At 55.1% G+C, this 24652-nt stretch overlaps 1 protein-coding gene and 1 long non-coding RNA gene across 6 annotated transcripts in view; one reads left to right on the top strand and one right to left on the bottom strand.

Moving 5' to 3' along the window:
- GTF2IRD1 (GTF2I repeat domain containing 1) overlaps positions 1 to 22546 on the top strand; it is a 110659-nt gene extending 88113 nt beyond the window's left edge. For 2 of the 5 annotated variants that reach the window (XM_035717842.2, XM_035717841.2), the window contains 5 exons: positions 13140 to 13217; positions 15068 to 15260; positions 18926 to 18963; positions 21158 to 21291; positions 22406 to 22546. In XM_035717842.2, coding sequence (XP_035573735.1) covers positions 13140 to 13217; positions 15068 to 15260; positions 18926 to 18963; positions 21158 to 21291; positions 22406 to 22474 — 512 coding nt within the window. In that variant the 3' untranslated portion in view covers positions 22475 to 22546. Of the gene's footprint in view, positions 1 to 6980; positions 7083 to 13139; positions 13218 to 15067; positions 15261 to 18925; positions 18964 to 21157; positions 21409 to 22405 lie in introns of those variants that run through there. The other 3 variants (XM_035717838.2, XM_035717839.2, XM_035717843.2) reach the window with 2 other exon arrangements.
- LOC118355013 (uncharacterized) lies at positions 22512 to 24385 on the bottom strand. Its single transcript, XR_004816599.2, has 2 exons — positions 23864 to 24385; positions 22512 to 23411 (listed from the first exon to the last, which is right to left on the bottom strand). It is a non-coding gene; the product is annotated as an uncharacterized LOC118355013 (long non-coding RNA).
- Positions 24386 to 24652: the final 267 nt, after the last annotated feature.

The raw sequence follows: 24652 nt of genomic DNA, 5'->3' as shown, positions 1-24652 counted from the left end.
ATTCTCAAATAGCAGTAGCAAAAGAAAGGCTTGTTGGGTAGTGAGGTCCCTGTCCCTGGGGGCATCTGAGTTGATACTGAGCAGCCACTTCCCACCGGGGCCCACTGGGTTTCCCAGCAGGAGCCACTGTGGCTTGACTGTCACCTGCCTGGAGACGGGAGCCCTGGGCATCTAGAAGCGGGAAGGGCTGGGAGGGGGGTCCTCACCCACCACATCACTTCCCAGTGCCGCCCAGCTCCCTCCTGGGCAAGCGCAGGTGTCCCCCACCCTGCCGGGCGAGGGGACCCTCCGCTAAGAAGCCAGGAAGCGGCCCCCCCACCCCAGAGCAGGGGCTCCGGGTCCCGGAGACGGAGACCGAGCAGAGCTGCCGACTTCCTGTGTGACTCCAGCAAGTCAGGTTTGCCTGCCTGGGCCTCGGTTTAGCTCCCACTGAAGTGGGAAGGTCCCAGCGGGGGGCACCCCGGGCGCAGGGCAGGGCAGGGCAGCGGGGAGCACGGGGGCGAGAGGCCGGCCAGGCGGAGCGTGGAGGGCCTGGAAGGCCTGGCTTTGCAGCGTGTTCTGGACTCTGCAGACCCGGCCTTGGCAAGCTCTTCCGCTGACGTCCCCGCGGCCGGAGCCCCAGCGCCCTTGCAGGGCAGGGCCGACGTCTCGGGAAGGGTCCCCAGCTCTCTCCGGAAAGTCCCCTCACAGCCTTAGTGTGAATTTTACCTGAAGGAACGGGTTCAGTTCCATCCTGCTGAGGAAAGGAAACCATCACACTGACGCCCCAGAGGCTGAAGTTGGAGAAGCTGAGCGGCGAGTTGGCCGAGGGCCTCCCACGCAGGGGGCTGAGATCTGCTCGCAGAGCAGAGGGGGAGGCGCACGGAGGGCTCTGCTCGCCCTGGTCCCCACCGGGGCCCCTGCTGGGTCTCTGCGAGGCCTCCCGTTCAGCAGGTGCGGCGTGGGGTGGGCTTCCTGGAGGAGGGGACTGGCGTGGGGCTGCTCTCAGCGCAGGGGAGGGGGAAGGGGTCTGCTGGGGTGGGGGGTGCTAAGCCCCCCTCTGCCCCCTCCGGCACCAACTCCATCGCTTCTGGGCTGTGTGATGGCAGATAAGTGAACCTCCCGTCTCTGGACCCCCAGGTCACTCGGAGCAAGGGGGGACACCAACGGTCCCCAGGCCCTCCACCCTTCGGCCGCCCCCACGGTCATTTCAGCCTCTGGAGATGGTCCCACGCTCCACCTGCATGTGCCCCCCCCGGGGGGCCCTCCCCACACCCTCGCGCCCGACGCTGTCACGCTCTGGAGAGCTCAAAATAAAACCCCTTTCTCGAGTTTCTAAAGATATCCCAGTTCCAGCGCCAGCCACATGTTTCTCCACTTAATTATCTCTGCTTTTCTTTGTTAATTAGGCTCCAGTCGCAGTCTCCCTGCTGCCTTCCCGGGAAGAGCTGGCATCTGCAGGGCGGGGCCCGGAGGCCTTGGGCAGGTGCCCAGCTGCCAGGCCGGCCTTGGCCCTCTGCCTCCTTTCTTCCAGGCAGGGCGGTGGGGGCCGCTGACCAGCGCCTTGTCGGGAGGCCCCTGCCTTTTCCTGGCCTGTGGCGACCCAGCAGGGTCGTGGCAGCCCTGCTGGTTGGGGAGGGGGACCCCGCGGTTCCTGAAGGTTGTTAGGACTGGGGACTCCACGGAAGGGGGGGCGCGGCTTCATGCTCCTGCCACATTCCAGAAAACCACATTGAAACCAGTTCTCCGGCTGGGACCACCCAAGCTCTCAGAAACAACCAATGCCTTTATAATTGGGCTGGAATTGAGATGGGAAGCGTCGCCACCAGGCACCACGTGCTGAACAGACGTTCTCGCTGGTGCAGAAATGCATCTCTGAGCCACAGGGGTGGAGGCATGGGCACTTAGGATGGTTCAGCCTGTGTGGTTTACTGGGTGGACTCCATCTTTCTCATGGGGGGGAGGTCTGGTGACGAAAGAGGCCTCCTGGTGGGAGGTGAGAGTAGGAGACAGGCAGTCCCATCCTTCTGAAGCCCTCAGCAAGCACGGGGACCAGATACTCCCGTTTGGGAGCTCAGGTGCTGGGCAGTTCCAGGGCTGCAGTGAGGCCAGGGCACTAGGCTGGGTGCTGGGCTTTCGATCAACACCAATTGGAAAAAAACACAAACCCTGCCTCATGGAACTGACATATGGTGTGGGCGCAGAGAATAAGGCACAAAGCATAATAGTATGTTAGATGTGTGCTCAGGAGAAGCGGGCCAGCAGATGGTAGACGGGGTGTGTATTGTCGGGGGGTTGCATGTTAGCTAGGCCGTGGCCTGGGAGTACTTCGGGGTGTACTCAGGGGGTGGTAGTGAGCCGAGGAGCTAGGGAAGAGCAGTGCGTGCAAGGAAAACAACTGCAAAAGTTCACCTACCAGGGTGTCAGAGGAAGAAGGGGAGGACATGGTAGGGGAGGAGGTAGAAATGGGGAGAGAGAGCAGATTGTGTGAGGCTGGATCAGAACATTGGCTGTTGGGGCGCCTGGGTGGTGCAGTGGGTTAAGCGGCAAACTCTTGATTTTGGCTCAGATCATGATCTCAGGGTCATGGGATCGAGCCCCACGGTGGTCTCTGTGCTCAGTGTGGAGTCTGTTTGAGATTCTGTCTCTCTCTCTCTCTCAAAAAAAAAAAAAAAAAACTAATAATAGTAAAAAGAACATTGACTTTTGCTCCCAGGTCAGTGGGAGCCAGTGCAGGCCTCTGAGCAGGGGAGAGAGGGAATCCAGTTCAGGATTGAACAGAATCCCTCTGGCTGCTGGGTGAGGATAGCCAGGCTAGAAGCACGAAGAGACAGGGTGGGGAGGCGCTAGTGACAATCCAGACTAGGCCTGGTGGTGCGGGCAGAAGTGGGAGGGCCGTGGGGAGTCAGGGGCTCCGGGTAGAGTTTGTAGTTAAGCCAACAGAATTTGCTGGTGTGGGCTATGAGTCAGAGGAGTGGTGTTTGACCTCAGGGATTCCAGCTGGGCTTCCAGAAGGATCGTGGTGCCGGTAGCTGAGACAGGGCTCGTGCAGGAGGAGCCAGCTGGGGAGGTGTGGGGAATCAGGCCCGTGGTTTGTGGGATGTTGAGTGCAGGGTGTCCCCTAGCAGCACTTCGATGCACAAGTGGGGGATCAGAGGTAGTATCAAATATAATGAAGTATAATTTGGGGAATCACGAGTATGTCGCTGGTTTCTAAAGCCCTAAAACTGGACATCCGGGTGGCTCAGTTAAGCATCTGCTTTGAGCTCAGGTCATGATCTCGGGGTCCTGGGATACAGCAGTGGTGGCTCCTCAGTAAAGCCCAGGCCCCCTCCACAGAGTTACAGATGCCACACAGATGGGGCAGGAGAAAAAGGTGTGCCCTGCCCACTCCAGAAAATAAGGCAGCCCCGAGTTCCCATTATGTGCTCTGTGCAACTGAGATGATGTCCCCGTGATGTCTCTGGTGGTTGGGAACAGGAAGAGTGACACCAGCAGAGGGTCCCGGTTGCCAGGGGAAGGAGGATGGATTTGCCCCCACGGACAACGCAGAGTCCTCAGCAAGTTTTAAGCAAAAGGATGGCGGGGGTCCCCTAGACTCTTGATCTTGAGAATGATTGACGTGACTTGCAGAGCAGAGAACGCTCTTGGGGAGGCCAAGCGGGAAGTTCTTGCTGCAGAGAGCAAGTGAGATGAGCGGTTTGGAGGCCTAACTGGCCGTGGGGTGGGCCTGCCAGAAGTTCCTCTGGGAAAGTGGCCCTTGTGGTGACCATCTGCATTTGTGGGCGAGGGGGCCACATGGGGCTGGGACAGGTTTGAACCAAAGTGCCCCGATTTAGTGGCTTAAAGCAGCACAGATATTATTTTTCCCTGTAGAGTTGTAGAGCTAAGAAACCCCAGATGAGCCTTGCCAGGCTCGAATCAGGATGTCAGGGGCAGGTTCCCTCTGGAGGCTCTGAGGGCAGAACCTGTTGCCTTGTCTTTCCCAGCTTCTAGAAACCACCTGTGTTCCTCGGTCTGGGGAGGGCTTCACTCTGACCTCTGCTTTCACTGCCCCGACTCCTGCCTTCAACCTTCTTGCCTCCTTCTTAGAAGGACTCTCTAAATGTAAATGTGATTACATTTAGGACCCACTTTGGATGATCCAGGATAACCTCCCCATCTCAAGATCTTTACCTTAATCCCACCAGCCAGTGTCTGCCATCATGTAAAGAAAAGTCGCCACAGATTTGGGGAACTAGGATGGGAACAGTGTGGGGCCACTACTCAGCCTGCTCCTGGGTTGGAAGCAGCGACCAGGAGAGGACCCCAGAGAAGGAAACCCAGAGAGGAGGGAGACAGGTTGGAGGGAGCTGTGCAGAGGCTGTTTGGGGATGTGCAAAATCACAGGTGCTCCAGGAGGCAGTTGGAAATGTGGGTTTGGGGACTGGGGGTACAGAGAGGGGGAGAAAAAAACTGCAGTGTAGACAGAGTAGGAGAACCTGCTCTTTCTTCCCTCCCCCCACAAGTGGAAACAAGGTCCTGATAAGCAGTCAACAGGATCACAAGCCTGGGTTTTGAACACTCTGTCCTCCAGGCTGGACGGGAGAGGCTGCCGTGCCAGCTGGTTAGACATCTGGGGCAAGTCCCGGCCCCCACGTACTCACACTGTGTAACCCGGGCCAGGTAGCTGTCTGTGTGCCTCAGTTTCCTAGTCTGTAAAATGGAGGTGTTCACAAGGCCAGCCACAGAGGGTTGTTGGAAGGATTAAGTGAGCAAACCTATGCAGAGCTCGAAGAACAGTGCTTGACTTCTCTAACAAGCATGGCATGCCCGTGGTATTGGGCATCATTGCAGGTGCTAGGGCTTTAATCATGCACAGGTGAAAGCAGACAGGTGTCAGCCAACAGGGAGCAACCACACTCTGTGTTGGGCTGTAGCATGGGATGCTGTTGTGCAGTCACTGGATCGTGTTCTGGAAATCACCCCCGTACCCCCCCGGGGATGCAGCAGGACGTGCATTCTCTCTACCGCTGGCCTGTGCAAGTGCCCAGATCTGTCGTCTTTCCCAAGAGGGGCGCTGTCGTCCTGTGCATCATGCTTAGTACACGGCCTTCTGTGCCTGGCCGGTCATGGCCACAGTTCAGCCCAGGGCTTGGCCGGCCTTGGGGCAGTGACGTCAGTGACATCTGCTGTGTAGCTGGGACCTTGGAGGAAGGAATGGGAGCGGAGACAGAAGGAGGTGATTCCCCTTGGGAAGGGTCATGTGCATGGCTGGCACCAGGCAGGATTGCCTCTCCTGGGTGAACCCCCACAAGAAAACCTGGTGTTTGCCCTGCCAAGCCTGGCTGACAGGTTCAAGCCATAGGGCTGCAGGAGATTTTGTAAGAACACCCCAGAGGAGGTGCTGGGCCGTCCTCAATGGGAAAGCAGTACCCAGGGGTTAGAGAGACCACGTCTTAGTGTTAGCACCACTGATTATGGACCTTGTGGCCTTGGTGACGTTGAGTAGGCACCTTGACTCCTGTGAGCCTCAGTCTCCTTATCTGTAGAATGGGGACCATAGTACCTGGAGGTCAGGCTTGTTGTGAGGAGTGAAGGGCAGATTTCCAGGCACGGTTTCCGGTGGGCTTGTCATCAGCAGGTGTGAGATCTGCATCCCAGTGTCTGGCCACTGAGAGGGCAGTGGAAGGGCCTGGTAGCCCCAACACAGGACGCTCTAGCCAGAGAGCCCCATCAGCCATTGTTACGGCTCTTTGGGTGCAGCCTGTCAGCTAGAGGTCACAGAATTGGGCTCCAGGGAAGGGCAGGGAGCGCCTTTCCAGGGAAAGGAGATGGACTGATGTGGACACAGAGCCATGCCCGAGGAAACTCTGGGGGAGAAGGCTTGCTTTCTTCCCTCTGTTCTCCCCATCTCCTCTGGACCTCATGCATGGACCAGATCAGTCATGATCCATGGTTCAAGACCCACTCTGCCATTGTTCATCCCTGCATGTGACCATTGTTTGGTTGATTGATGTAATATTTATTTCATTTTGAAATAATTTTTAATTTCCAAAGAGTTGCAAAGATAGCATAGAGTCCCCAGATATGAGATAGAGTCCCCTTTGACCCACCTAGGGTCAGCAGAACCACGTGCCTTTGTCAACGCTAAGAATTTATCCCCAGGTACCTGGGTGACTCAGTCCATTGAGCGTCTGACTTCAACTCGGGTCATGATCTCAGGGTCCTGGAATTGAGCCCCAAGTCGGGGTTCCTGCTCAGCCGGGAATCTGCTTCCCCCTACTGCTCCCCCACTCATCCTTTCTCTCTCAAATGAAATTAATAAAATCTTTTTAAAAAGAAAAAAAAAGGAACTTAATCTTGATCAGTACAACAAGATTAACTAAACTGCAGGCTTTATATTTAAATTCCGTGAGTTTCTCCACTAACATTTTTTACCTTCCAAAAGCCACTCTAGGTACTATGTTGCATGTAGCATGCATCTGTTTTTAAATATTTTATATAAAGAAAAAATAAAAATAAAAAAATAAAGATTTTATTATCTATTTATTCATGATAGACACAGAGAGAGAGGCAGAGACACAGGCAGAGGGAGAAGCAGGTTCCCTACAGGGAGCCTGATGTGGGACCCGATCCCAGGACCCCGGGATCACGCCCTGGGCCAAAGGCAGATGCTCAACAGCTGAGATACCCAGGCGCCCCATGCATCCGTTTTTAGTCTTTCATTCGTATTCTTGCTCATTTGTCTACTTGTCAATGAATATTGCAGTGAATCCCGTGAGCCCACCACCCTCCGAGAATTAGAACACTCCAATAAGGTGCCCCCACCCCCATGCTCTCCCTCATCTTGCCCTCCTCTCTCCCCTTATCCGCGGTTTCGTTTTCCGAGCTTTGGCCACTCGCAGTCCACTGTGGTCCAGGAGCAGGGATTGTCCTCTTGATGGGTCATCAGGCCAATAGTAGCCTAACTCTGCATCCTGACGTCCACACCGCTCACATTCCTTCATTTCCCCACGCAGGCGTTTTATCCTCTCACATCATCACAAGAAGGGGAAGTACACTACAATCCGGTATTTTGACAGAGAAATAGACCACATTCCCACGACTTCTGTTACAATATGGTACAGTTAGAATTCTGTTTTGTTATTGTTCATCTCTTACAGGGCCTGATACTTTGTCATCGGTGTGTACGTCTAGGAAAAAACATCTAGTGCATATACAGTGGCCTGATTATGTGTGATTTGCCTAAACCAAAATGGTTTCCTTTCACTTGCTTTTTACTTTTTTTTTTTTAGATTTATTTATTTTAAAGAGGGGCCGGGTAGGGAGTGCAGAGGGAGAGGAGAGGGAGACTCTCAAGCAGACTCCCCGCTGAGCGTGGGGCCCCAGCCCACGGGGCTCGATCTCATGACTCGAGATCACAACCTGAGTGGAAACCAAGAGTCGGTCGCTTCACCGACCGAGCCACCCAGGCGGCCCCCACTTTTTACTTCTCTAAGCAAGGTGTGTCCTCATGTGCCAGGTCTGGACTTGCTTTCCTCACTTGCCCTTATGTAATGCGGTGCTGGGCCGGCTGCCGGTCGCTGCTCCGTGGGGTTCCAGCGGGTGACCCTGCCACTCTGCCGTCCTCAGCTGCTTGGGTTGCTTCCGCCCCGTTCCTGTTAGGAAGAGTGCCCCTAGCACTCTTGACCGTACTTCCTTTGACACATGTAAGAAGTTTCTCTGGGGGGTGAGAGCCTCCACCCCACTGCCGCACATGCTTGGCCTCTGAGCCTCAGTTTCTCCGTCTCTAAAACAATGACGGAATTCCTGCTGCACCGAGGCAGGTGGAAAGGTAATGCTGAGCCCATCTTCTTTTTTGACGAAGGCCCAGAGCCAGGAAAGGAAGGTGTTGCTTGCAAGGTGCCCCCCACCAAGGGTGGGGGAGGGCACGAGGCAGCTATTCCAACCAGGTGGGGACCCCTGTGGAGACCCAGCCCAGGCCTGGAAGAGAGGAGGGGAGGGGATGTGTGAAAGCCCTGGGAGAGGGGAGAGGAGGAATCGGGCTCCTCCCTCTCCCCCCCCCCCCCCCCCCCCGCCCCTCCTGCGCGCAGACACCAGTCTGAGCTGCCGACCTCAAGCTGGTGGAGAGGCCCGGGCTCTCGTACTTTGCCCTGGGAGAGGGCTGTGGAACCACTGCGGGCAGCTCCCCCGAGCCAGCTGGGTTCCACTGCGCACCTGGCTCTGCTAGGATTTAATAAGCTTGGTTGCTTTCTTCCCTCAGGCAAAACTGCCTTAATCCTGGGGCTAACAGACGGCGGATTAGAAGGGAGCAAATGAGAGCTACTGGGGCAGGCGGAGCCAGAGAGGAGACCAATAAACCGGAATAAGAGGAAGAGAGGCAGAAATGCCCACAGGGTGGGCCTGTCATCAAGGGTGTCGCTGCCCTGGGGGTAGGGGGTAAAGGTCCCTGGTGGGTGGGGCCGACCTCAGCTGGGTCCTGAGGCCGACCCCCCCCCTTATCCCCGCCCCCTGCCCCACCGTGTGCTACATCAGAAAGAGCTATTTGATGCATTTGAGTCAATGGCCTGCCCCCAGATGGGTCCAGCAAACCAGGAGATTTGAGAGAATAAGCACCTGTTATCTGAAAGAGTCTCACATGTCAAGTTTAATTCCCCGAGCCTCCAGGATAACTGAAGCATTGATCTGCTAATAATGTCGGGGACAGCCTGACTCTGATGGTGGGAGGCCTTCAGCTGTTTTACATGTGACATCACGGGATCCTCCTGGGCAGGCCGGGATTCCCATCTGGGGGATGTGGAAACAGACCCAGAGAGGTTGAGTGACTCTCCAAACACCATATAGCATTAGGTGTAGAAAAATCGAGATAGCCTTGCAGTCTGCTGAGCCAGGGGCTCCCATGTCACCAGTCCTAGGCCCCCCTTTCTTCCCACTGCATACAGGTATCCAGGCGGATACACTGGGGGCACGCACACTCCACCTTGAGCCCTGACTATGACCTCTCCAAATGGAGAACATTCTGAAATGTTTGCAGACACCAGTGTCCTTTATAGCCAGCCTGGGTTCAGGGGAGCTCAGGTAGGTCCCCCCCAGAATAGGTTTGGTGACTTGGGCCTCAAAGCAGTAAGACCAGCCCTAGGGACCATGCCAGGCACGGCCGTAATGTCGTCACTTGGTTCTCGTGGCCTTCTCTGTTGTGGTAGCGACTTTCCAAATGAGGAAATCCAGTGGTTTGGGGAATTGTTCAAGGTCACGAGCTAGCTGAGTGCAGTAAGTCAATCGGAGAAGGACAAACAGTGTACGTTCTCATTCATTTGGGGAATATAAATAATAGTGAAAGGGAATATAAGGGAAGGGAGAAGAAATGTGTGGGAAATATCAGAAAGGGAGACAGAACGTAAAGACTGCTAACTCTGGGAAACGAACTAGGGGTGGTGGAAGGGAGGAGGGCGGGGGGTGGGGGTGAATGGGTGACGGGCACTGAGGGGGGCACCTGACGGGATGAGCACTGGGTGTTATTCTGTATGTTGGTAAATTGAACACCAATAAAAAATAAATTTATTTTAAAAAAAAAGGTCACGAGCTAATAACAGAGGTAGGATTTGAACCCAAGCTGTCAGCTCTCAGAGTAAACACTTAACTCCTGGCCATTGGGCTGCCCTTCAGACTGGGTTTATGGCTGAGGCCCCACAGGGCCCCAGTGACTGAGCTCTCTCCACCCCACCCCATGTCCTCTGAGGCAGTTTCCTGGTCGTTTATTGCCCGCAAGCAGACCAGACTCCGGGGGACCATTCCCCAGTGACCCAGCAGGCCTGGCCACACCCTCTCCAGCTGGTGAGTGTGTGACAGTGGTGGCAGGAGCCTGGCTGTTGGGAAGGGGTCTCAGGACCTGCCCACAACCTACCCAGTGGGCCACTTGGCTGGGCCACCCAGGCCAACAGGGAGCATGGCTCTCCTGCTTGGGGCTGGAGCAGGGACACCACGCTGGGCAGGGGCGGGGGTTCTCCGCCCCTGTGGTCCGCCTTTACCACCCCACGTCTGCTTCCCTCTGAGCACCCAGACAGGCAGGGCTGTCTCCCCTCCAGCCCCAGCCAGAGCCTACCCTAGCCTGTTTCATTCAAAAACATGTCCTTTAAGAAAAATGTAACTCCCTTCCTTCAAATTAAATAAAAACAGAACAATAAAAATGTTTTTAAAATTAATAAATAACTAATAAAAATGAAGAGTTAGGAGAGGCCAGGAGACACCCTTTCTGAGGCCTGGTGGTGTGTACACAGGATGTATTTACTACCCAGCAGCACCTAGCCCCCCAGCACCCTCCAGAGGTGTCAGGGACACTTCCCACTGCTACCAGCATCCCTCAGGCCGCCCAGGTCCCACTTTGCTGACATTTCACTGCTCCCACCATTTCCATCAGGACCCGACTGCTCTTCCTCTTTGCGACCCATGGTGTCACTCCTCCTTGATAGCCACAGCCTAGTCTGGGGGTGCTCTCCCCTCCCCCTCCAGACCAAGCAGGACTTAGACACTGATGTGTTTTTAGCACCCACAGGATGCCGGGAGCCCCAGCACAGAGGAGGCTGCATCCCATGGGTAGTGTGGCCATCACCTCTGGGAAGCCCTCCCTGATTCTCAGCTGGGTTAGAGTCCCCCCTATGTGCCCTGGACTGATAGTTATCAAGGCCAGTGGGTCACCACCTGTCACTCACCATCCCCTGCTTGGGACCAGGGCTGTCTTCTGTGGTCTGTGCTAAATGCCCAGGAACAACACCATATCCAGGCGGGATGGTCTTCGTGAAATATTTGTCCAAGACCAATATTGTGTCAGGACAGTGAACAGAAACACTGAGAGGGGACATTACACAACCCTCACGTGGCAGGGCTGGCACAAGCCTGGGTTTGTGGCTTCAGGTTCTGTGCCCTTCTGGAGCCTGGTGTGGCTTCTACCAAGGTGAGGCTCAGGCCTGCCCCATGTGTGCTTCTCTCTGTCCACACAGCCGCCAGAGCCTCGAGGCCAGGGCAGGGTAGCAGAGACACACCTGCACACACAGGAGACCGCCGTGTCCCCAGCCACAGTGACCTCAGCGTACCGGGCTCGTCCTTGAGGTCCTGTGCACTGCCTGGCTTTGGGGAGAACAGCCCTGTTGGCCCTGCCCTGGGCCCTAGAAGAGACAGAGACTCAGGACTGTCAGCTGATAGGACAAGAGATTTAGAGGAAACATCCCGAAGATCAGCCCTTCTTTCCACAGACAGGGAGACCGAGCTCTTGGGGAACCCAGAGCTCTTGGTCAGACAGATGGACTATTCCAGGCACTTAGCAGCTGTGTGGTCTTGGGGAAGCTATTTAACCTCTCTGAGCCTCTGCATCCTCGGCTGTGGGGAGGGGTGGCCATGATGGTGCCCGGGCAAGCTGCCAGCAGAGCATGTGACACTCATTAATGGGAATCCAGGCCGTCCTTCCCTGTCCTGTGGGGTGCCGCATGTCTCTTCGGAATCCCGGCCACCAGAGGAATCCCCGGTGGCAAGGGGGTGGGGTGGGTGTGGAAAACCTCTGCCGCCTCCCTGTGGCCCTGACCCCAGGACTGTGTCAGCTTGTCCACAGACCTGGAAGAGGGTCAGGTAGATGCTTGTCAGTGTGGGGTCCTGGGGACCACCTGGAGGGCGATGTGGAAGGACGGCTCTACGTGGGGCCGAGTTCCGTGGCTTGGCCCGGCTGGTGGGGCCTTACTCCCCGAGAGGGGGACACACGAGGAGGACGTTGTGTGGGATGCGTGACGTGTGCAGGGTCTCGGGCACCCCGGGGGCCGGGTGGCCACGGTCGAAGGCTCTTCTGCAGGAAGTCCGAGACACGGCACATCTCGTTTCAGGGGAGCGTGGGCATGACCGGGACCAAGCCGGCCCGCCGGCCTTCGGGGGCCCAGGCAGCAGGGCAGGAGCCCCGGGAAGAAGGGGCATCAGGCTGGGAGGGGGGCCCTCCCCTGGCGGTGGGTGCGTGGGGAGCGCTGGACACACACACACCCCCGAGGCCAGGGTCGTCCTGGGCGGCAGAGACGCGGCGCAGAGCCCAGCCCAGCCCGCTAGACGCAGCTCCTGACTTGGCCTCCAAAGCTGAACTGAGTTCTGTGAGATTTTCCACATTAACACAGGAGTTGTTTTTCTGCACAAACTCCTTCTGTCTGTCCTGCCCCGCGTCTCCCAGGCCCTGGCTCCCGGCCTGCTTGCGCCCCACACCCACCCCTGTCTGCCCGCCTGCCCGGAGGCCCAGCCAACTCCCTCCCCAGCCCGGGGCAATAGCCTGCAGGCCCCTCTGCCCCCGGGACCCCTCCATCCTATCCACACCCTCTGCCTCCCCACTCCCCACAACCCCAAGCCTGGCCCAGGCCCCATCTCAGGGCTCACCTGACCTGCTGCTCCTTCAGACCGAGGATGGGAGCGAGGGGAGCCAAAGGTCCAAGAGCAGGTGCCCACAGAGGTCTGCCCTGGGCCTGGGTGCAGAGGCTGCAGCCCCCAACACTCCCCCTGCATGCCTGACTCCCTGCTCACAAGCCTCAGGCTCAGGCCCTGCCAGGCAGCTGGAGCTAGTATCTGACAGCCCCGCTCAATCCTGCCAGCGCCCCTGGTACCACCTTGTGCATCAGCCCAGGTCCACAAACCGTGATCTTTCACCCTTTGGTGCCCTCGCTTGCGTTACTTCCTTCCACACCTTCCCAGCCCACCCCCATCCAGCAGAAGCTGCCTGCCTGCCTTCTGAGAGGACACTCAAACAGCCTCCCCCAGGAGGCTTGCCCAGATTTGCAGAGCGGGGCGGGGGGGGCACCCAGACTCCTGCCGCGTGTTGCTTGTCACACTCATGGCTGGACACTGTGTGTACCACCCCCAGTAGACTGGGGGTTCCTCCAAGGAGGCTCACTGCCTCTCCAGCCTCAGAGTGCTCCATGCCTGACATGGGTCGGAGGTAGGGGGTCCTGTGCTGGGGAAGTTGTTCAGAGAAGTAGGGATGGATGGGTTGATATAAACAGACAACCGGGGCCAGAAACACAGCTGCCTGATGATCATCTCGGTGGGCAGGGCTTGGCACGAAGGCTCCAACAGGTGAGGGTTGGGGATGCCATGCAGGAGCCCATCCAAGGGCCCATCTGGGTGCCACCCTTCACAGCCCCCCTGTCTTCCTCTTGTAGATGAAGATGACGCCAACAGACTAGGGGAGAAGGTGATCCTCCGCGAGCAGGTGAAGGAGCTCTTCAATGAGAAATACGGTCAGTGCATGAGGAGCAGGGCCCACGGGGCAGGGTGTGCGGGGCAGGGTGTGCGGGGCCGCCTTCCTTGGCTGCCCCTCCTTCCCTCTGCAGCCAACCTGGTCTCCTCCACTTCCCCCCAGCTGGCCTGCCTGCTTCCTGGGGACACAGCTACCCTGCCCATGACTGGTGGGAGCCTACCCGTCTGAGGAAGGGGAAAGAACCTGTCAGGAGCGCCCAGGGCAATGGTGGTGGTCAGCATCTCCACTCCTGTAGGGGTGGGCTGTGCGGCAGAGGCCATGCCCACTGCCAAGGGCAGGGCTCCTGCATCTGCCCAACACACACTGAGCTGTGGGGCAGGGTCCGATCCCTGCCCTCCTGGGGCTCAGAATCTGTGAAGGGAGGTGGACACAGAATAGGTAAGGGCCATGCGATGCTAGGTGAAGGCATCCTGGGTGCTCGGGCGCAGCCCAGGTGGGACAATTAATACAGTTACAGGGCACCTGACTGGCTCAGTGGGTAGAGCGTGCAACTCTTGATCTCAGGGTCTCAGCTTCAAGCCCCACATTAAGTATAGAGATTACTTAAAAATAAAATCTTTAAAATAAAATAAAATCTTAAGATAATAAATAATAATAATATGGTTACAGCCAAGTACAGTGGAGCTTTCTAGATCATTGAGCTGCCAGACTGTGTATGCTAGATACTTTGTATATGTTACATTTTATTTGTGATGAGTTTAGTATTATTTCCGTTTTGTTGCATGGAGACAGGCAGTGATAAAAAATATGTTTAAGTAGAATTTTGGAGAGTGATAAAGGAGAAGACAAAACTCAAAACCCCAGTAGCAGGACAAGGGGGGTTGCTGGGCATGGGTGGAGCAGGAAAGCCCCTGGGAAGATGGGACACATTAGCCCAGACCTAGTGTCAGGAGGGAACACACAGGCCATGAAAAGCTTGCCAGGCAGCCGGGACAGCTGGGTGACTGGACACCAGCTAGGAGGCCAGAGGGCCTGGAGTAAGCAGCTGGGGGAGGCCCCCGATGTGCAGGGAGGCCCAGGCAGGCCTAACGAGGAGTTGGGGTTTCACTTTGAGAGTGAGAAGCAACTCTGCTGGTGGTTGGGTGTTGGGGGGTTGTCCTTTTCACTTATTGTGAAATCAAAATTCAAACGTGTACAGATGCGGGAGGACAGCGTAGTGAGCCACCCCATCACCCAAAGCCAGCTCCTATGATCACTAGCATCTTGCCAATGTCACTTCTCTTTCCGTGTACACACTTCTAAATTTTTGAAAACAAACCCGACACCCTTTCATATCATCCATAAATATTTATTTTTTTTTTTTAAATTTTTATTTATTTATGAGAGAGAGAGAGAGAGAGAGAGGCAGAGACACAGGCAGAGGGAGAAGCAGGCTCCATGCACCGGGAGCCCGATGTGGGATTCGATCCCGGGTCTCCAGGATCGCGCCCTGGGCCAAAGGCAGGCGCCAAACCGCTGCGCCACCCAGGGATCCCCATCCATAAATATTTAAGTAAGAACTTTGTATTTTTTCTAACATGATAGTAGATTTTAGGCAGACATCCTCATTTGTCAGTTCCAGGTATGCACACTTCACAAATCAGGCACATGTGAAATCATTGCACCAGGCACGTGTGGAAGCATCTGTTTTAATGGTCAGCACTGGGCATTAGATTTTTACTCTGCTAAGTGGATTTTTAAAAAGGGTGTGTGTGTGTTTTGATTTTTTAAGCTCTAGTACAGTGGCTGCTGAGCTAGAATGTGCCAGGATCCAGCCCTTTCCCTAGAGGGCTTACTTAGCTTCTAACCTGGGGACAACTTCTCCTTGCGCTGACCCACTGTGTCCTGTAGGTGAGGCCCTGGGGCTGAACCGGCCCGTGCTGGTACCTTATAAACTGATCCGGGACAGCCCTGACGCCGTTGAGGTCACGGGCCTGCCTGACGATATCCCCTTCCGGAACCCCAACACGTATGACATCCACCGGCTGGAGAAGATCCTGAAGGCCCGGGAGCACGTGCGCATGGTCATCATCAACCAGCTCCAGTGAGTGCCCCAGTGCCCAGGGCGGGGTGGGCAGAGTGGGCAAGGGCCATGGGAAGAAGACTGCTTGCATCCGGTCGGGAAGTTCCCAAAGCAGGTGCAGCCAGGAGACGAGAGAGACAGACACAGATAGGCAGGCAAGTGCCTCCTGCTTGCACGGAATCTAGGAGACAAGCTAGCTTAACAGTCTCATCTTAGATATGCGGAAACGGGGGGCACCTGCGTGAGTCAGTTAAGCATCTGACTACAGCTCAGGTCATGATCTCCGGGTCCTGGGATTGAGTCCTGTATTGGGCTCCCTGCTCAGTGGTGAGCCTGCTTCTCCCTCCCCCTTTGCTGTTCCCCCCTGCTTGTGCTTTCTTTCTCTCTGTCAAATAAATAAAATCTTTTCTTTTAAGATTTTTTTTTTTAGGATTTTATTTATTTATTCATGAGAGACACAGAGAGGCAGAGACAGAGGCAAAGGGAGAAGGAGGCTCTCTGTGTGCAGCCCGATGCAGGACTCAATCTCAGGTCCCCGGATCATGACTTGAGCCAAAGGCAGATGCTTAACCACTGAGCCACCCAGATGCCCCAATAAAGAAAATCTTAAAAAAAACAACAACAACAACAACACATAAACATAAGGAAACTGATACCCAGAGTGAGGAAAGGGCTGGTGTAAGTCATGGTGGGTCAGCTGGAACGCAAACCCAGCTATCTTACTCCATCCAAGTCCCTGTAACACAATACGACACACCAGACACACGAGGTGGTTTATAAACAACACGCATTTGCCTCTCACAGTTCTGGAGGCTGGGAAGTCCAAGATCAAGGTGGTGACAGATTCAGGGCCAGGAGAGGACCTGCTTCCTAGTTCCTAGACAACCATCTCGCACGAGTCCTCACATGTTAGAAGGGGTGAGGGAGGGGCTCTTGGGGGTTCAGTCAGTTAAGCATCCAACTATTGGCTTCAGCTCAGGTCATGATCTTCGGGTCGTGGGATTGAGCCCTGAGTAGAGTCTGGTTCTGTGCTCAGTGAGGAGTCTGCTTGAGGATTCTCTCCCTCTGCCCCTCTCCCTGCTCATGAGCACGTTCCTCTAATAAATAGATCTTAGAAGAAGAAAAAGAAGAAGGTGCAAGGGAGCTCTCTGGGGCTTCTTTTCTGAGGGTACTATCTCCTTCTAAGGGCTTCTCCCTCCTGACCTCATCTCTCCCAAAGGCCCCACCTCCCAATATTGCATCGGGATTAGGTTCCCACATACAAATTTGGGGTGTGGAGAGGACACAGACTTTCAGTCTATAGCTCCAGGTGTTCTGATTCTAGCCCCTTCCTGCTCAGACACACAGCCCCAACATTCATGGGTGTTTGGCTTTTTCTAACTATACCATTAATTTTTACCCATTTCAATATATTCATAAAATAATATTTAGTACTCCCATCATCCAGAGATAACTGCCACCATGTATCCTTATGGTCTTTTTTTAAAAGTACAATAGTTTATTAGATTATTTTTAGGGGCACCTGGCTGGCTCAATGCAATGCTTCATCTAAAGTTTGTCGGTTTGGGCTCCACATTGGGTGTAGAGATTACTTTAAAAATAAAAAAAAATAAAAAAAATTAACACAAATAAAAATAAATCACACCATAGTTGCTATGACTATAGTTAATAATAGTTTATTGCACATTTGGAAGTTGCTAAGAAAGTAGATCTTAAAAATCATCAGAAGAAAAAAAGATTTTGTGGGGTGTCTTGCTGGTTCAGTCGGTAGATCATGTGATTTTTTTTTTTAAGATTTTATTTATTTATTCATAGAGACACAGAGAGAGAGAGAGGCAGAGACACAGGCAGAGGGAGAAGCAGGCTCCATGCAGGGAGCCCGACATGGGACTCGATCCAGGGTTCCCAGGATCACGCCCTGGGCTGCAGGCGGCGCCAAACCGCTGCGCCACCGGGGCTGCCCAATCATGTGATTTTTAATCTCACGGTTGTGAGTTTAAGCCCCACATGGGTGTAGAGAGTACTTAAAATCTTAAAAAATAAAAAAAGAATTTGTAACAATGTATGGTGACAGATATTAACCAGACTTACGTGGTGATTTCACAGTATATACAAATACTGAATCATTATGTTGCACACCTGAAACTACTATGATGTCATATATCAATTATACCTCAATAAAGGGGTGCCTGGGTGGCTCAGTCAGTTAAGCATTTGCATTTAGCTCAAGTCATGATCCCAGAGTCCTGGGATCGGGTCCTGAGTCAGGCTTTCTGCTCAGCTGGAAGCCTGCCTGTGCCCATCTCCCTGCCTCTGGCTTGTGCTCACTCTCATGTGCTCCCTCTCTCAGATAAATAAAGTCTTTAAAAAAAATTATACCTCGATAAAAAGAAAATACAGCAAACTTGAAAACACAAAAACATTTCTTGGAAACTTTTCTTGTTTCCAAGAAAAAAAGGAGATAACCATAACTAACTCTCCTCTTTAAGGCTAACACCGTGTGATGCATTGATTTCGAACTTTTTCCCCTACTCACATTTTCTATTCAATTTTACATAAGATTTTTTTTTTTAAGATTTTATTTATTTATTAGAGAGCACTTGAGCGAGCAGGGGGGAGGGGCAGAGCAACTTGCTGTTTCTCATCTGGCTTTTTTTTTTAAAAGAATTTTTAAAATATATTATTATTATTATTATTTTAAGATTTATTTCTTTTATTCAGAGAGAGAGAGAGAGACTAGAGGCAGAGACACAGGCAGAGGGAGAAGCAGGCTCCATGCAGGGAGCCCGACATGGGACTCGATCCCGGGTCTCCAGGATCACACCCTAGGCTGCAGGCAGCGCCAAATGGCTGCGCCACCGGGGCTGCCCCCCCCCCTTTTTTTTTTTTAATATTATTTATTTATTTATTTATTTATTCATGAGACACACAGAGAGAGACAGAGACATAGGCAGAGGGAGAAGCAGGCTCCCTGTGGGGAACCTGATGTGGGACTCAATCCCAGGACCCTGGGATCACGCCCTGAGCCGAAGGCAGACACTCAACCACTGAGCCACCCAGGCGCCCTCTCGTCTGGCTGTCTTGTACATGCTCGAACATTATCCACATCCTTCATGATTCCCTTTGGTGACTGACCCATCATCTGAATAGATGGACCATAATGTCCTCTACTGATGGACGCTTAGGCTGCATCTCATTTGGGAGGGGGGGTTTGTATAAATAATGCTAAAAGTAAAATAATAAAATTATAACTAAAAGATATATAAAAATAGTATTTTGATGAATATACATTTATCTAAATCCAGGCACACATTTTTTTTTTAATTGATTTATTTAAGTCATCTCTACACCCAACAGGGGGCTCAAATTCATGACCCTAAGATCAAGAGCCTCATGCTTGACCAACTGAGCCAGCCGGGCACCCTGGGCACATATTTCTGATCACTTGGTCAGGTGACACTGTCAATTTCTAGACCAGGAACCCAGCAGCGGAGGGGCAGCTGGCCTGGCAGGACACTGCATGGTCTCAGGGGTGCTCACCATTTCCATCCGGGTCTTAGCTGGCACTCCAGTGGCAGCCACAGCCTCTCATCTCATGAGAGGTGTCATCCACATTCAGGGGGCAGGTGAGAAGAAAGAGAGGAAGCCCCATTTTCTAACTGCCACCTCCTTTCTTTCTGTTTTAGACCTTTCACAGAAATCTGCAATGATGCCAAGGTGCCAGGTAAGGTGGAGACTGAAGAGACCACCTCACTGCCTCTTGGGGACCAGGTCTGTGGGCAGATCTGGCCCAGGTGGCATGTGATAGGTAGCTGACCACCCTGAGGAAGTATAGTGCCCTCTGCCCAGTACGTCCACAGGGAGCCTGAGACTTCCCCCTGCAGGCCAGTGTCCCTGGAAGGCCCCAGGGAGCCTGCAGGTGTCCGTCAAGGGGGGACCCTGCTATAGCACAGCTGAGTGTGTCACCTCAGCTAGGGATGATGGGAGCAGGCCAGAGCCAGGAGGAGAGGACAGTAGGTGGGATCATAGAAGCCACCTGGGGAGGACAGGGACAATACCAGCAGAGGGGGCAGGCCGAGTGGCTGAGATGGGCTGGGCATAGGGGATACCCCACCATTCTCCCTGCATTTGCAGAACACACACCTGCACCAGACATTGTCTCTTAGAACCTATGAGTTCACAGGAAGCTGGGAGACCGTCTGGTATGATGGTTCTGCCTGAGAAGATGTACCCTGGGGATGGGGGGGTGTTTCCCTGGGTGGGTGATTTGGAGGCATACCACTGATTAAAATACACAGATATAGTCCCAAACACATTGCGCGGCTGGAAAGCTGAAGCCCGGAGAGGGAAGGGGGGTTAGCAGGGCCACAAGGAGACTTGGTGGCCACCTTGAGCCATCCATCTAAGCTGCAGTCCCAGCAAGTGCCCAGTGGGCACTGTGATGAGCCCCCATCCTGGCCTGAGACCCAAGGCCCCACCTCTAGAATGGGCCTAGGGTGGCACAGCCCAACCAGGAGCCCCCTCCCTCTGTCCTGCACTGGTCACACCAGATTTGTAGTAGGGAGGTGACAGGTTTGGGAGCTGTTCTAGGTCAAAGGCAGAGGGGAGAAGACTCTGCTGAGGCCTCGGGAGGAGAGTTTAGGACAAATGCTCGGAGCACAGATGCCATAACTTGCATCCACCACTCCACCAAGGCCATCTTTGGGGTCTTAGAGTGACCCCAGGTTGGCCATGGCCCTTGGCCAGCACCTCTGCCTTCATTGTTCATGTGAGACCTCCTACAAAAATCCCTTGTCTCTGGCCCATTCCCTGAGCTCCTTCTGCCCTGAGTCTTCTGTTTCCCAGGATGTCTGTTTATGCCATGTCACAGACCCCCCAGCCTCTGATTTGTCTCCGCCAGTTGGACAAACAGCCACTTCATGGGCCCACCCAGTGTTCATACTGTGTTATCACAACCCTTCTGGTGTCTACTCAGTGAGCTGGCCGCTCAGTCAAGCACCAAACCCTACTTGTGTGACACACAGTTGCAAATCTTTTCCAAGTCTCTTATATTCATATCAATTTAATTCTGCAGCCACAGAACACCTGCTGAGTCCTGCCCTGTGCTGGGCTCTTTCATACACATAATCTCCTTTGAGTCTCACATCACACTGTTTTCCCCATTTGGCTCAGAGAGGTTAATGCTAGAGAGCTAGCATTGGCGGTAATGGAATTTGAATCTAGGACTTTCGATTGTAAAGCACAGTCTCTTTCCACGGGGACACTGCCTGCTGTGAACTGCTGTACTTGTGAACTGTCATTTGTCACAGCATTATCCACAGTTAACAATAGCGACAGTACAGATACTAGTTCTTGATTGTTAAGTAGATCTGGAGGCCCAGGCAGGTCACCCACGGGAGCCTCCCAGCAACCCTGCAGGATCTGACTCATATTTCATCTGAGAGGAAATGAAGGACAAGGGCCAAGTAACTTGAAGTGACTTTCTCCAAGGCCCAAGGCCGAGCCCTTCCCTGTGGGATGCTAGGCCCTGGGAGTTCCAGGGAGGCCTGACCCCATAGGGTGGTCTGGGGATGGTATGGTCTGGGGATGGTATCAGGAAGACCTGGGCCTGAACTGAGCCCACTTGGGAGGCACACCTGGGGCATGAGGTTTGTGTTAGCAAAGGCAGGCAGATGACCACTGGGCTGTGGGGCCCAGCTAAGGCAGGAGGTTGGAGGGATGGGCCTTGGCCACCCCAGGGTGGGGGGAGCGGCAGGGAGGTCTGGAGCCTTGAATGCCGAGAAGAGGACTTGAAACATGAAAATAAAAGCCTTTTCTGGGTTTAAAAAAAAAAAGCCTTCTCCAGGGGGGTTCAAAGGGGGTTCAAAGCGCAGACACAGCAGCCGGCATGAGATGTCAACAGCCTTTTCTCCCACCAGCCAAAGACAGCAGCATTCCCAAGCGCAAGAGAAAGAGGGTTTCTGAAGGGAACTCCTTCTCCTCCTCCTCGTCTTCCTCCTCCTCATCCTCTAACCCGGAGTCCGTGGCATCCACCAACCAGATCTCACTCGTGGTAAAGTTGCACAGATCCGGACCTGACCGCCCTGCTCTTTGGCCTTCACCCTGCGCTTGGGCCGGGCCGTCTGCTCTGGGACATGGGTTTGGGGTGCAGGGAGGCACTAAGCTCTGAGTGGGGCTCCTTGGCCTCAGGGTTGCACACCCATCTGCCGGACCTACTGGAGAGGTAGCCCAGGCCTGTCATCGGGCTGCTCACGTGCACCTGGGCAGGAAGCCACACCCGCACTGGGCATGTGGGCAAGCCGAAGCTGGGAGAGGGTAGGGGACTCCCCTGGGCGGTGCCAGAGCAGTACCCAGAGCTGACTCTCAGGTTCCTGGGTTGCCAGATGCTAAGTTAATCTCTGTGCTCATATCATGCGCCCTGGGCCTCACCACAGCCCTGTGAGGTGTGGGTGTTACCCACAGGGTACGGAGGAGGGAAACAAGGGTCAAGGGCTGGTTGACTGTGGCCTCACTGTGGTCAGCGGTGGTGGATGGATGGCCCACCTGCAAGCTCCTCCTATCCTGCCATGTGGTTGGATTGGGTTCTCTCCCATCCAAGAGAAGAGCTCATTTTAGGGGCACACATACTTGCCAGTTCTTTCTTATCTCAAAATACTAGCTTTGAAATCCTGAGTCCAGTGGGGAGAATGCTGGAGCACATTTGAAAATGATTTGGGGATTTATTTTTGACCGTGCCTCCCTCTAACCCCTTTCCTAGGAAACCCCAAAGTTCAGGCTGTACCTTTCTCCCCACCACGAGTGCCTATAGGGGGTCCCTAGTTCTTCCCACATCCAAGAGACAGGACTCTTTGGAGCATAAGCCCTGGAGAGGGCTGAGTTTGTGGGGGTGACCACCTGGGAGTGTTCAGAGCCACTCCTCAATCCCATCTGGTCCACATGAGTAGTGCCTGGGACAGGTGGGAACAGGTCAGAAGGCCCCAGCCCAGGCTCCATGGCCACTGGTGGACTGTGTGACCTTGGACAGGTCACATCCCCTCCCTGGACCTCCAGCCGCCTCAGAGTGAATAGCATCTGAGAAGGCCCTTCCGAAAGCAGAGCTAAGTGGTCTGGCGTTCTTTCCGTGTCATCTGGAGTCCTAACCCAGACCATTTGTCCCCTCTCTCTAGCAATGGCCAATGTACATGGTGGACTATGCCGGCCTGAACGTGCAGCTCCCAGGACCTCTGAATTACTAGACCTCAATGCTGAAATCAGGACCTCACTCAGAAAGACTAAAGGAAATGTAATTTATGTACAAAGTGTATATTCGGATATGTATCGATGCCTTTTAGTTTTTCCAATGATTTTTACACTATATTCCTGCCACCACGGCCTTTTTAAATAAGTAAAAAAAAAAAAAAAAAAAAAAAAAATTGCGCTTGCTTATAACTTTTGAGTTTTCTCGTTTGGAATTACAACTGCGGCTGTCACTGGGACAAGGTCAGGAAACACAGCTCAGATGACCCACCAAGGTCCCCCCACCATTCCTTGCCAAAGCAGAGGCAGTGTCCCTGTCCCCCACTGGGTCCTGGTGTCTGGGGCTGACTTCTCGTATTTCTCTCTCTGCTGCTGGGGCCACATGACCTCCGGATGAGGTGCCATGTAAGGGCAGGTGGCACACTGACCCCCTGGCCTTGGGGAGTGCACAGGGTGGCAACAGGGGTCTGTCGTGCTGAGTAACAGGTGAAGTCTAAGGTATTAAATATAATCGTCAAGGCTGGGATCTCCATGGCTGGAGAGAAGGTGGCTTGGCGAAGGGACTCTGCTTTGGGGCTGAAGGGGGGGGGTGGGATTTTTGATAAAGTTCAGGGCATCTGAGCAGCAGTGATGGGTCACAGCTGTGTCTCAGAAAGGCCACTCTGGTGGCAGGTCAGAAGATGAAGGAAGGGGACAGATCAAAAGGGCCTGGCACCGGGCTGCTCGGCCCATTCACGTGGGGTGGGGAAGGCAGGCAACCCTGGGAGCACAAGGCAGGGTGACCTCAGCACCGAATCCAGGACCATCTCTGAAGAGGAGACTTAAAGAGCACAGTCGGGGTTGGCAGGGCAAAGCTGAATGGTGTTCTAGGAGAGCCGCTTGTGCCAAGGCTGGGAGGCTGCCCGAGACCTTGGGCGTTCCAGGAACAGAGAGTGCCTGGAGGCAAGATGAGGGATCAGTGGGAATGCCCAGTGGGCTGTGCGCTGCACCCCACACAGGGAGCCAGGTTGAAGGGGTGAGTGCAGCAGGAATGCAGCCTGGGTTCTTCAGCTGAGCCATGCACCCTGGGGCCAGCCTGCACCCCTTTTTTCTGCTGGCCTTGTGGGCCAGGAAGAGGCAGCCTGGGGGGGCCACCACTGGATCTGCATTATGGAAGGGCCCACCTTCCAGCAGGGAGTGCCTTGGAGGGCGGTGAGGAAGGAAGGAGAAGCTGGGAGACCACACCGGAGGCTCCTGTAGGGGCTCCAGGAGAGCTGGCCCCGGATCCAGCCAGGTGGAGCAGAACAAGGTCAGCCAGCAGGACTCGGAAGTCCATTGGACAGGCAGGCCGGGGCATGGAGGGGTCAGGGTGACCACAGGGGCAAGCCAAGGGCCAGAAGCGGGCCTACCACTTGGAGGAGCTGCGCTGTGACTCAGCCAATTAAGTGATCAAAACCGGCCAGGAGCGTCTGCCAACCCCCAGGGTCAGCCCGGTGCCCAGAGCGCAGCGCCCGGAGGGGAGGCCCCGTCCGGCCCGGACTCCGCTCGTCCTGGAAAGATGCCAGAAGCCAGAAGCCGCAAGGCTGGCTCGCGGCGCCCAAACCGCTCCCCCGTCTGCTGCTGCCACCGCCTCGCTGCCTCGTCCCCGCGCCCCGGGACCCGGGGGCCCACGAGGGCTCCGCGCCGCACCCTCAGACCCCTGCCCCTCCTGCGCAGGCTCAGGGCCGGGGCGCCCCCACAGCCCCCACCGCCGGCAGGGGCAGAGACTGGGCTAGAAGGCAAGCTTGCGTCTGCCCCCGGCCCCTGGAGGGAGGCCGTCCTCCCGCGCTCCATCCATCCCGGCTGCCCGTTAGACGCCTCGGAGGCTCTTCCGGCCCCCCTAGACCTGCGCGCCAGCTGCTCGGCCCGGCGGGGGACCCTCTCCTCCACTCTCGTCCCCTGCCTCCCACCCTCCCCTCCTCCTCCACCGCGGCCACCGAGCGGGAGCGCCGGCCCCCGCCGCCCCCGCAGCCCGCCCCCGGCCCCCGCCGCCCCCGCAGCCCGCCCCCGGCCCCGGCCCCGCCCCCGGCCGCCTGGCGCCTCCCGGTCGCCTAGAGACGAGCCCCGCCCCGCCCGCGGCCGGAAGTGGGTCCTGCCCCGAGGGGCGGCAGCGCGGGGGGCGGGGCGCCCGGGGAGGGCCCGGGAAGCGCGCGGCGGCC

The sequence above is a fragment of the Canis lupus genome, chromosome 6 (assembly GCF_003254725.2).
Source record: "Canis lupus dingo isolate Sandy chromosome 6, ASM325472v2, whole genome shotgun sequence".
NCBI lineage: Eukaryota > Metazoa > Chordata > Mammalia > Carnivora > Canidae > Canis > Canis lupus.
The sequence above is the reverse complement of the archived record's forward strand: the minus strand, read 5'-3'. Positions and strand labels throughout refer to the sequence as shown.